Here is a 12,224-nt window from a genome sequence, read left to right as displayed (position 1 = left end):
GGAAAAATTGAAAAAAGAAAAGAAAAGAAAAGAAATTGATTATGGAACGTTTTATTTTAACATGATGAATAACATATTTTAAGACAAGGTGTTCAAATATTTTCCATTTCATTCATATATATATATATATATATGGTATCAGATTGATCTAATTTCTGTGCACTGAGGACAAGCAAGTCCTAGGTTACAAACTGAACTCTCCAATGCAAGAACAAGATGCATTTCTTCCTTTAGGAGGTGCGATTGTCAGAAGAAAATAAAAAAGTTTCAGTTTTGTTTTTGCATGTGGTTGGGTATTCTGTTTGTAATAATTGTTTGGGTACACTATATTTTTAATATGCTAGTTATGATAATTTCATGCCAAGTAAAAATGTCCATAGTCATATTTTATGTTCCTAAAGTAACAGAATGACGTTCAATCTAGAAAAGACAAAAGAAATGCTAATGTAGCATTTTTTTCAATTTTTCCGAAAATTTCCATTTTTTCCCCGGAGAAAACCGGGGTTTTTTTCTGAGCTTCAAAATTTCCAGAAATTTTACATCTCTAGTTCTGGGAGTTCTCCAGGTTCCACCTGGAGGCTGGCAGCCCCACCCTCGCTGGAATGACACAGCTGAACAATGTCACATCATCTGCATGGGCTCATAATTATACAGTCTTCAGATTCCAAGGGATGGAGGGAGCAGGCAATGATGATGACTGCTCCTTGCCACTGGGACCCAGTTGCAGCCCACCATTTGTGGCAGTGCGGTGACACCTCTGCCCCCTCAACTATATTAATGAAGCAGCCTCAGAGGCAGGTAGGCTAGTGCCAGTGGTACCAAGAGCCTTATTTGCTCACCTGCTGCCCAGCAAACAGCAGCAGTTGCTGATCTTTGACGCTGCCAATCACTCCCCCACCAAAGTGAGCCTCAAGGCTGCCGTTTGCACGTCTGCAGCCCTCTCTGAGCAGCACTGGTAACTACCAGTAACTACCAAGGACCAGGCAGAGAGGCTCAAGGACAAGAGGATGACAGCAGGCTTGGTGGAGCCACCGCAGACATGCTCAGCCCCCCCCCCCCACCTAGAACCTACCCAGAATATTATGCACATGAAGCTGCCTTATACTGAATCAGACCAACGGCCCATCAAAGTCAGTACTGTCTACTCAGACTAGCAGCGGCTCTCCAGGGTCTCAGGTCGAGGTCTTTCCCATCACCTCCTACCTGGTCCTTTTAACAGGAGATGCCAAACAGATGCCCTACCACTGAACAACAGCCCCTCCCTGCAGATGTGGTACTGTCAGCCTCCACATATTTTTGGAAACGGTGTTGTCATTTTACCATAGCCATTTTTCACAGCTGGATTTTTTTATGCGGGCCCAATAATCCAGTTGCATATGATTGCTACAGTGCAGCCCTAGCTCAATAGCCAACAGGGGTGACAGACACCGTCCCCCCAGTCATGTCACATTTATTTCCAGCTTCTTCCCTCCCCACTCCCGGTAAGTTCACCCCCACCCCCCACAGGCTGGTCTGAGGGACCTAGCAACCCTACTAGCCAACCATGTGTGGATGCAGCCACCGAGAAGTTTCAACAAGGTGTGCAAAATTACGGACAACAAGAAGGGAGTGAACATTTTTGCATGGAAGAAATGGCAGAGAAAACTCAGTTCAGTTCTGCAGAAGAGCAAAAGGGAAATATGTTTATTCAGTTGGCTGTCGAGAGAGCTTTGAATTTGCAGAAATTCACAGTATTCTTGAGGGGAAATTACTCCCATATTTCTACAAGCTGCAGAATAATTAAGGCCAGACGTGTGGCTTGCATTGTGTTGATTCCTAAGATATATTGTGCTATAAGCTTCTCAGAACAAGCTGCAACATTAAATCAGACATTAAGAAAGAGCTTGGAAACTGGATGGAAAATAGTGCCTGACTTCTTGTAGTACAAAGTGCCATCATGAAGTTGCGACTGAGTATTTTTTTCCATTACAGACGTGTTCAAATATATGCCCCCCTTTCCCCAAAAGATTCTTTTTTTTTTTAAGAGCCAACATAGTACTTAGGTTGGGAGGGTTACAGGCTTCCTTGTATGAGTTTTTGACCCAATGGTAACCAATGCCTTACCATTCCTGGTCCGGCATAGCTAAAAGAAACAGTTATATAAAATCGGACCATTGTTACCCACTGTACCCAGTGGACACTGTCTTTAGCACAAACTGGCTAAGGTATTCAAATGTAATCACAGCTTTTAGGCAGAATCTCAGACGTCATAAGGGGAACAGAATGGGTGCAAGATAACAATAAATAAATAAATAAATAAATAAATAAATAAAGACAGCTGTCCCTTATGTAGGGTCCAAAGCTCTTTGCTCCAATCCCATACTCAGGAGCCAGTGAGTAAACTATACAGATGCTTTACATTCATTTCCTTAATGGATACAGGTCAGAGACCTCAGATCTCCTGTCTTTGGGCTCCCTGGGCAGAGAAGTATGACATGTTCAGAGCTGCTGGGTCCTTTAGTCTCAATCCAGGGGATATAGGATTAGATCAGAAAGGCAGGATGCCTGGCTGAATTAGCCCCACTGCCAGAATTAAGGATGGAGGTTAGCAATTTTTTCAGGTCAAGGACCACAGGTAGGTCTATGCCACTTTTGAAGCAGGGTTGCTAACTCTGAGTTGGGAAATATCTAGGGTTGACAGCGGGGGGGATGGGGGGAATGTTCCGGGATTATGAAGTTACGTCACCCCCCCTTCCCCCTGAAACAGTGATGTTGCACGCAACCAGTGTTCCCTCTAAGCTGAGTGAGTGTGAGCTAGCTCACAGTTTTTCAGCCTCCGGCTCACACGTTTTTGCCTTAGCTCAGGAAGGAGGGCTCCAGAGCAAGCTAATTTACGTAGCAGCCAAATCGCCTGCTCACAACTTTAATGCCAGTAGCTCACAAAGTAGGATTTTTGCTCACAAGACTCCACAGCTTAGAGGGAGCATTGCACGCAACGTGCCTGCATCACCCAGAAGTAGGGTTGCCAAATCTTTTTTACCTGGCGGCGGGGGGCTCCTGCCCGGCGTCCTGAGTGTGTGTGCGCGCGCCAAGCGCGCGCCGCCCGGATGTGACGTCATGACGCCGGGCACGCTGGGGGCGGGGTCACAGCCATTTGAGGGGAAAACTCTTCCGGGGGCGGAAATCGGGCCTCCAAAGCGGGGGGACCCCCCCCCCCAATATGTGCTGGTATGTTTTCTAAAGCTCAGCGCAGGGCGATGGTCCAAGGTCAGGTCTCCCAATATAGTGGACTGGGGTGGGTAGACCTGTTCTCCAGAGGCCAGGTCTACCAATATAGTGGAAAGGGGTGGGTAGACCTGTTCTCCAGAGGCATGGCCTGGTCAACCCCTGTAGAGGACAACATTTTGTGTAATGAAATTTGACTCGATTTTGTTTTCTTTGATAATGTTTAAATTATTCTTAAAATACAGTTTTAAAAGATTCATTCTGAGATTTTTATAAGGTTATGGAAATAACCTTCTAAAAAAATTTACACAACAGTCAAATGCAGACTCGGTCACAACTTTAATGCTGCTAGCTTTTTTCAATCATGAGGCAGCATTTCTGCTCACAACACTGTGGAACTTAGAGGGCACACTGCCTCTCAGACTATTTTCTCCAGGGGAACTCCTATTTGTAGGCTGGAGATCACTTGTAAATCTGGGAGAACTCCTGGTCCCACCTGGAGACTGGACCCTATTTTGAAGGCTTCCAGTGAGATGCCAGGTCTTCCTCATTGTAGCACGCTAGCACCCAATTTTAAGGCAAATGGAGAAAACTTTATTGTAAAATTGGCAAACCATAGAGTACTTCATTACTCAACAAGTCATTATATTGTGGAATTCACTATCAGTGGATGGCTATGAGCATAAATGGCTTGAAAAGGGGATTAAACAGATAGATCTATCCACAGCTACTTAGCCTTAGGGTGGATTCAAACAATTTTTTTTGCTCATACAATGCACTTTTTTTTAGTAAAACATTTCTGCCTCCCCAGGAAGGCCACTGATCGCCCCCAAATGCTTTTCTTGTGGGTCAAAGGCCCCTCAGGAACAGTGTAACAAGCAAATCAGGGGACTGCAGCACACAGAGAAAACTGGTGGAAATTACTCCTGTTATCAGAAAATTTAAACTGGATCCGACCCATGGTGACTAAAGGAAACCTCCATATTGAGGCAGTAAATTACGTACTAAACAGCAGTGCCAGGAGGCAGCATCAGGGGTGGGCCTTGGCCTCTATGTTGCCCCTCCAGGATGACTGGTTGGTCACCGTGTGAGACAGGATGCTGGGCCAGATGGACTACTGGTCTGATCCAGCAGGGCTCGTCTTGTGTTCTTACAACCCCAGATGCAGCCTCTCTTCCACAGTGCTCTTAATAGCACTCAGCCCTGGAGTAGTTTAACATGTTTCTGGAAGGACAAGGCTGCTGGGCTGAGCCTTCCAGCAAATTAGATGCTCCTGACAAATTGTTAAGTAGCTTGAACAACTGGGGCTGGAAAGCTCCTATAGGTGGGCTGTGACCTCCAGGCCATTATCTATCCCCTTCTGAAGAATCTGAATAGGATAATGCATCGAGCGATTTGGCTCTGTAGTTGGTTCCGTTGCGGGGGGGGGGTGTCCTTGCATAGTACCCCGCTAAACCCTCACTATTATCAGAATCGTTTCCGCACACAGATTGTGCTACCTGATTGGCATTCATGCACCTAGCTGCTTACACTGCTGAGCTTTAGACAGTGCACAAAAGCCTCTGTTTTATTTGTCCAGGTTTTCAAGTGGGATCTAAAACTGCTGTTTGACTTCTGCTGATTTTAGCTAAACTCCAGTGTTATCAATGCAGCAGAACTTGCTAATTTTGTGTGCATTACAGAGTTATTATATCCTTCTAAACCCACTGACTTCAGTGGACTTTGAAGGGTATAAAGCTTTATCCACTTTAAGGGTGTAAAGACTGCACCGCCAGTCTACTGTATAGCTTACATTATCTCTTTTCATTTAAATCACTGCTGGTGCTGGATTTTTACAACTGTTTTTAAGTTGTGTCCAGAACACTGTGGGTTAAGGTGGTAGGGCAGAAATATTTTAAATAAATTCAAGAGGTTTTTATACAAACGACCAGATCAAAACGTTCCAGTTGAATAATTCCTAAAAAAAAAAAAAAGCATTTTATACAGGAGTTTTCATTTTCAGCTCAGCCATCCGGTTATGAGTCATATCTTCCACTACCCTTGAACAACTTAATAATAGCATTAATGTACTCTGTGAAAAACACAGAATGGTGTACACTGGCATAAATAAGTACAATATCACAGGCATTAAAAATTCCTACAAGACCCATGCATTTTTTAAAATATAGTCACATTGTTTAATCTTGTGCTCTGTCGATGTTTTCTTCCACATTCTTCAAGCTCTTTATTCAAATGACCAATAAATACTTAATATTTAAAATCTCTCTGTGTATATCTGACTAGTGCTGATCTCACAGGGAAATTCTTAAACCCCCTTTCTTTGGTAAAGGAGGGGATATTTTCTACCCTCCCTGGCTGTGGACCCACAGTGACTCACATCACCCTCCTCTCCTCCATTTTATCCTCACAACAACCCTGAGAGGTAGGTGAGGCCGAGAGTATGTGACTGGCCCAAGGTCACCCAGCAAGCTTCCATGGCAGAGTGGGGAAGGGGATCTGAACATGGGTCTTTTAGATCTAGTCTAATCTCTGTACCACACAGGATCTGATAGGTCAGGGAAGCTTTAACCCCCTTTTGTCTTATATCAGAGGGGATATTTTCCACCCTTGCGGTCTGTGTTGCCTGCGCCTTCCTAGCTTCTCATGAGTAAACTGTTGCTTTCATTTACAGTTGCCAACCTCCAGGTGGTGGCTGGAGATCCCCTGCTATTACAACTGATCTCCAGGTGACAGAGATCAGTTCACGTGGAGAAAATGACCACTTCAAAGGTGGCCTCTATAAGGTTATACCCCATTGAAGTCCATCCGCTCCCCAAGCCCTGGTTCCCTCAGGCTCCACCCCCAAAATCTCCAGGTATTTCCCAACCAACCCAGGGCTGGCAACCCTACTTCCGTTGCAAAGCACCGAGGGATGTTCTAGAGCTAAGGCAAGCCAGGATGTTCCAAGTCCCTTCACTTTTGGCAGTGCACATCCCGACATCATCTTGAAGGTGGTGGCCAATTTTGAGACTCCCACTTTCACTTTCAGATGAGTCTGCTTGCCACAAATACCCTTTTGCACAGGGTGGGTAGGTTTCTGACTCTAACATGTGCCAAGAAGTCCCAATTCCCTTAAGTTGCCGGGCACTGCAACTCCCGCAATCATCCTGAAGCTGGTGACCAATTTTGGACAAATGGACATCTCCCTTTATTGTTACAGGTTCTATTACCGGGTTTGTGTTTTGCTCTCGTTCAATTACCAAGCTGGTGGCTGGGGTGGAAAGTGCTATCGAGTCATAGCCGACTTATGGCGACCCCGTCAAGTAGAGGTGTTGAACTCACTTGTTATGAGGCCTGGATCTGACCTAAATTTCACTTTGTCGGGCCGTGCCATGTGTGCCATAAAATGTAATGCCAGGTACAGGACACAGGCAAACTCAATTAAGGATATTATTTTTTAACTCAAAAAACAGGCATGCTTTAAACATTAACACTTTTACAGTATTTCCTTAAAGTATCTCCTTGATGCCCACCCTCCCACTTCCATCACCCATTACCCATTAGCACTGGGACAGAATGCACAACCTCTGTCATCTGGCAATAAAGGTACTGACCAGTGGCTCGTGGGCCAGGTAAGAGCCCTTGACAGGCCAGTTCCAGCCCATGGGCCATATGTTTGATACCTCTGCTGTAGGGTTTTCAAGGCAAAAGACAGAGGTGGTTTGCCATTGCCTGCCTCTGTGTATCGACTATGGAATTCCTTGATGGTCTTACATCGAAGGAGGAGGAGGAGGGAGATTGGATTTATACCCTGCCCTTTACTTAAAAAGTTTCAGAGAAGCTTACAACCTCCTTTCCCTCCCCACAACAGACACCCTGTGAGGTAGGTGGGGCTGAGAGAGCTCTGAGAGAACTGTCCTTGAGGGAACAGCTCTTATCAGAGCTACGGCTTGCCCGAGGGCATCCAGCAGCTGCAAGTGGAGGCGGGGGGAATCAAACCCGGTTCTCCCCGATTAGAGTCTGCTCACTTAACCACTACACCAAACTGGGTCCTACCAGGGCTGATCCTGCTTAGGTTATGAGGCTAGCCTGGGCCATCCAGGTCAGGGCAATTACCAATCTAACCAGAGTTAACTACTTGAGTTCTGTAGTACGTTAGGCCTAGTTTTCACCAAGGCACAAAATACGCCTCTGGGTTGTCCTGCTTCAGGCTGCTGGTGGGAGCTCGAATAATTGCCCCCTGCTCAGTAAACAAAACACCACATTAAAAACTGAGAATGTCTGGTAGAAGGCTGTGCTAGAGCCCTTCTCCCCAAGATCTAAGCTGCTCTCAGGCCTCCTGCGAAGTGTCAATTAACCTCCAATTTGCAATGACAGGCACTAAATGCAGCATGTTAGTCACACCCACGCACTCCGGTCACTCTTCTCTTTGTGCCCTCAGCCTGACAGGAAGTTCCTGGCTTTCAAACAAAATCCAGTTTCCCATGATGCCTGAATGAGGAAGAACGTGAGTCAGTTTACCCCTCCCTGCCCAAAGGGGGATTCTACCCTGCTTTAGGATCCCAGTCTGAAAGTGGCACACTCCAATCTAAATGCATTCGGATGTCACAGGCAACTGTGGTTTGTTTTCAGTCGTGGTTTGTTTCCATGTTCTGCCTGAAAGGGAAGGGGGAGGCTCAAAGGCATGATGAATGAGCTGTCTTCATCCCTGTGGTAAAGGTAAAGGTTCCCTTGCTCGAAAGCCAGTCGAATCCGACTCTAGGGTTGCGGTCCTCATCTCCGTTTCAAAGCCGAAGAGCCAGCACTGTCCGAAGATGTTTCCGTGGTCATGTGGCCGGCAGGACTAAACACCAAGGCGCACAGAACGCTGTTACCTTCCCACCGAAGTGGTACCTATTTATCTACTTGCAATTTCTTGCTTTCGAACTGCTAGGTTGGCAGGAGCTGGAACTAGAGACGGGAGCTCACTCCGTCATGCGGCACACTCAGGTCTCGAACTGCTGAACTACTGACCTTCCACAGCCTGCAGTTCAGCGTCTTAACCACTTGAGCCACCGCAGCTCAAGTGGTAGTGAACTGAAATTAATTTAAGCAGAGCGCATCAGAGGGATAGCTGTTAGCCTGCTGTAGCGAAATCGGACAGGAATCCAGTAGCACCTTCAAAACTAATAACCTTTATTTCAGCATGAGCTTTTGAGAGCCAGAACTCGCTTCTTCAGATGCACGGCTGATTTTGTTTCTATTTTACAAAATGTATATCCCCCCCTCTTTTTAGCCCTCGTGAGGGCCAACAAGGCAGTTGACAAACATACATAATAAAATCACATCTTCATACCATTAAAACCAACAAAAATACATATTAAAACAATTCAATCTAGAGCTAAGATTCAAAAAACAATAAGTAAAGTGTTGGGCAGGAATGTGGGATCATGGAGGGAATGCCAAACAAAACAAAAGTCTTCATCTGCTGGGGAAAGATGGCAACAGAAGGGGAAGAAACAGGTCTCCCTCAAGACAGAGTTCCAGAGCTTTGGTGCCATCAGCAAGAAGGCCCTCCCTAAGATTTAGGGACGCCAGCCCCCCCCCCCCAGTGTGGGCAGGGTTCCCCCAGTTTCAGGCACTCCTCTCCGCTGCTGGCCCCCCAAAAAACACAGGTAAGAAGCCAGAAATAAACGCAACATGCCTACATCACCCAGAAGTGATGTAGGCATGTCAGTAACGTTGAGGGCAATGCTCTGGTTTTTGGGCAAAACTCTATGGTAGAAGCTAATTCTACCATAGAGGTTTTGCCCACAAACCAGAGCATTGCCCCCGACATGCCTACGCCACTTCCCAGTGACGTAGGCGTGTCACCTTTATTTCCAGCTTCTTCCCTCCCTGCTCCCATTAAGGTCACCCCCATCCCCCACCAGCTGGTCCGACAGGCCTGGCAACCCTCCTCAGATGGCCACCCACTGAATCCTAGAAGGCAGGGAGGCCCAAAGCAGGGCCTCCAAAGATCACCGTAGAAGTCAAGTAGGTTCAGAGTGTGACATCTGAATGCCATTATGGTTACCTACCAAAAGGGTATTATTTCCATGCACAAGAGGACTCAGATGTGTGACCTACACTCTGAAGCTGTACAATCCAGATCAGTTCTAGATCAATGGCCTGATTCAGTATAAGGTAGCTCCATGTGTTGAAGAAGGAAAGTGTCATAACTGAGGGCATGCGCTCTTAAATCCACTGTGGTTATTTGAAGGGCCATGGCTCAGCGACAGAAATGCGGAAGGCCCCAGGTTCAATCCCTGGCATCTTCAGTTAAAAAGAATAACGAGTAGGTGATGCAAAAGACCTCTGCCCGAGACCCTGGAGAGCCACTGCCAGTCTGAGTAAACAATGCCAACCCTGATAGAGCAATATTTATAGGTAGACTTAGATGTTTTCATGTGAAGATGGGCTTTCGTGGGTTAACCCCATTGCCACTGCAGCCGCAGTGTAGCAGTGTAGCAGCAACGGGGCTTCCCTATGGCAAGGTTCCCCACATTTCCCCTACAGCAGCCACTCCCACCCCACATGCCACTGGGGGCATTTTCAGGGATTTTTTTGTTTGTTTTAATTGGCAATTGGATATTTATTGCTATAACATTATAGCAAATTTGTCTATCAGGTTCTCTGAATCCCAGTATTCCTTTTTCTTTTTTTACCAAGCCTCTATCCCCTGTTGCTGCTGAAACACGAGGTGGGGAAGCATATCTCCTTAACTAAAGGGGCTAGAGACTTACTTTTAAAACAGAGCGACAGCTGGGGATTCAGAGAACCTGAAAGAGTGTTTTTAGTGTTATAACATTTAACAGTACAATGATATTAAATTGCTGGTTTAAAACAAGAAAGCCCTCCGGTGGCAAGAGAAATGGCCACAGGGGACTGGGGAAGGGAAAACGGGGGCAATCCAGACATCCCTATCATAGACCTTCCCCAAATATCACAGCAAAACAAGCCTGGGAAAAATCACAGGAAAGATGGGAGAATCTCAGGAGGCTTTGAAAGTACCATGATGCCCTGGAGAAGCCAAGCAAAAGCCCACTTCCTAAGAGCATCCAAGCTGGGACAAACAACCTGCTTGTAAGGGACCTTCTGGGCGTGAAACAGCAGTCACTACGGGTGTGGAGGAGGAGGTATTTGTGAATTTCCTGCATTGTGCAAGGAGTTGGACTAGATGACCCTGGAGGTGCCTTCCAACTCTATGATTCTATGACCTAAGTATAAGGCAGCTTCACATACCTTCATCTGTATGGCTGTTCTGCAGCAAAATGCACATCTGCAGCAGTGGTGGTAGCGGTAAGTAAACATCAAGCCACCTTTCTTAGGGGACCTCTCAGGCAGACTCATACACACCCGCATGGCACATAGTCTCCCATCACTGATTGATTTATAACGGACACCATTAAAAAGATTTAATTGAGGTGGCAGGAAACAATACAAATAAGGTGGTGTTTGACCTGCAATGGTTTATTCACACATGCTTTTACCACTTGGGTGTTGCAACATTAGAGGCAATATGAATGAACTAACCATAGTCTAAGACAGAAAAGCATCTTGGGGAAAGATGTAAAATATAGCCCCACACAGACACAGCTTGAGATAATGTGGGATACAATCATACACGGCCAAAACCGTGTGATGGCAGCCACAGGTAACACATTAGTGTCCACCTGGGCATTCCACACAAGCCCTGCCACAAAGAAACACCTTCAGCACTAGAGTTGCCATCCTTCAGGGGGCACCAGGAAATCTCTCAGAATTGGTTAATCTCTAGACTACAAAGATCAGTTACCATAGAGAAAATGGCTGGTTTGGAGAGTGGAGTCTATGGCATTATACGTGGCTGAGGTCCCACCCTTCCCCAAACTCCACCAACAATCTCCAGGAATTTCCAAACCCTGAACTGCACACCAGTCTGGTCCATTCACATGTAGGACAGAAACATGCCCACCCAAACCCATACCTGAATGTGTCAAAGCGCATGGTGATGGTGGTGTTTATACAGGAGACTACACATTTCAAATCCTTCAGCTGACTGGGTCAAACAGTTCTCCTGTGGCCACCCCCAGAAGCACAACTAGCCAGTGAGAGTCCCTGTAGTGTAGCGGTTAGTGTCAGACAAAAGGTTTGGGAGACCCAGGCTGGAATCCCCACTGCGCCATGAAAGGAAGCTTGTTGGGTGGCCTTGGGACAGTCACACACTCTGAGCCAACACTACCTCATAGGGCTGTTGTGAGGATAAAATGAAGGCGAGGAGTACAGTGTGAGCTGCTTTAGGCGGGCATTAATAAACAAATAAACAGTTGGGGAGTATGAGAATCGTTGAAATGCACTTTTTAGTGTCACGTGTGAAAACTGTTATGCCCCTCCCCATCCGTTTTTCTATCGAGTTAGCGTTAGATTTTATTTTATTTTAAAAAATCAAGCACCCCGCCCCCTCCACCCCGCCGCATGATTACACTGCGATCACAAACAACTTTCAGAGTTCTGCTCAGCGATCTAGCGACTCCGGAGCCTTGCGGCTGGCGGACAGGCATCGTACGGTACCTGGATGAGACCCTGCCGAAGCAAGGCGGTGTGCGCACACCCCGGGACATCCCCTCTCAGCACCAGCGAGCCGTTCCCATTGCTCAACCGCCAGCTCCCCCGCAGACTCAACCGGGCGGGAGCCGCCGTCCCTTCGCTCCTCCCCACGGCGACCAAGAGCAGGACCAGGAGCAAAGACGCCCTTCTTCCCTCCTGAGGCATCCTGCAGCTCCCCAGCTAAGGCTGAGACCGGGCAGCAGTTATGGCATTAAGAGCCCATTGGAAGGGGAGGGTTGGTGGTGGTGGTGGGGGCGCGGTGGGGAGATCCCGCAAGGAGCAGCCCGGAGACCTACAAGCCTCCTTCGGGCTTCCCTGCCGCACATTTGCCCAGATCAGCTGAGCGCCCCCGGGAAGGTGGAGTCTCTCCTGCGCCTTTGCCCTCTGCGCAGGGGGAAAAGCGCCTGCGTACTCTCTCTTCCTCCCTCGCTGCC

General features: G+C 47.1%; 1 protein-coding gene across 1 annotated transcript in view; it reads right to left on the bottom strand.

Annotated features, from left to right (window-relative positions):
* MANBA (mannosidase, beta A, lysosomal) overlaps positions 1-12,000 on the bottom strand; it is a 79,034-nt gene extending 67,034 nt beyond the window's left edge. The window contains exon 1 of the mRNA XM_015405772.1: positions 11,755-12,000. Coding sequence (XP_015261258.1) covers positions 11,755-11,955 — 201 coding nt within the window. The 5' untranslated portion in view covers positions 11,956-12,000. The remainder of the gene's footprint in view (positions 1-11,754) is intronic.
* Between the last annotated feature and the right edge of the window lie 224 nt (positions 12,001-12,224).

Source organism: Gekko japonicus, unplaced genomic scaffold (genome assembly GCF_001447785.1).
Source record: "Gekko japonicus isolate JY-2015 unplaced genomic scaffold, Gekko_japonicus_V1.1 scaffold81, whole genome shotgun sequence".
Classification (NCBI taxonomy): Eukaryota; Metazoa; Chordata; class Lepidosauria; order Squamata; family Gekkonidae; genus Gekko; species Gekko japonicus.
The sequence above is the reverse complement of the archived record's forward strand: the minus strand, read 5'-3'. Positions and strand labels throughout refer to the sequence as shown.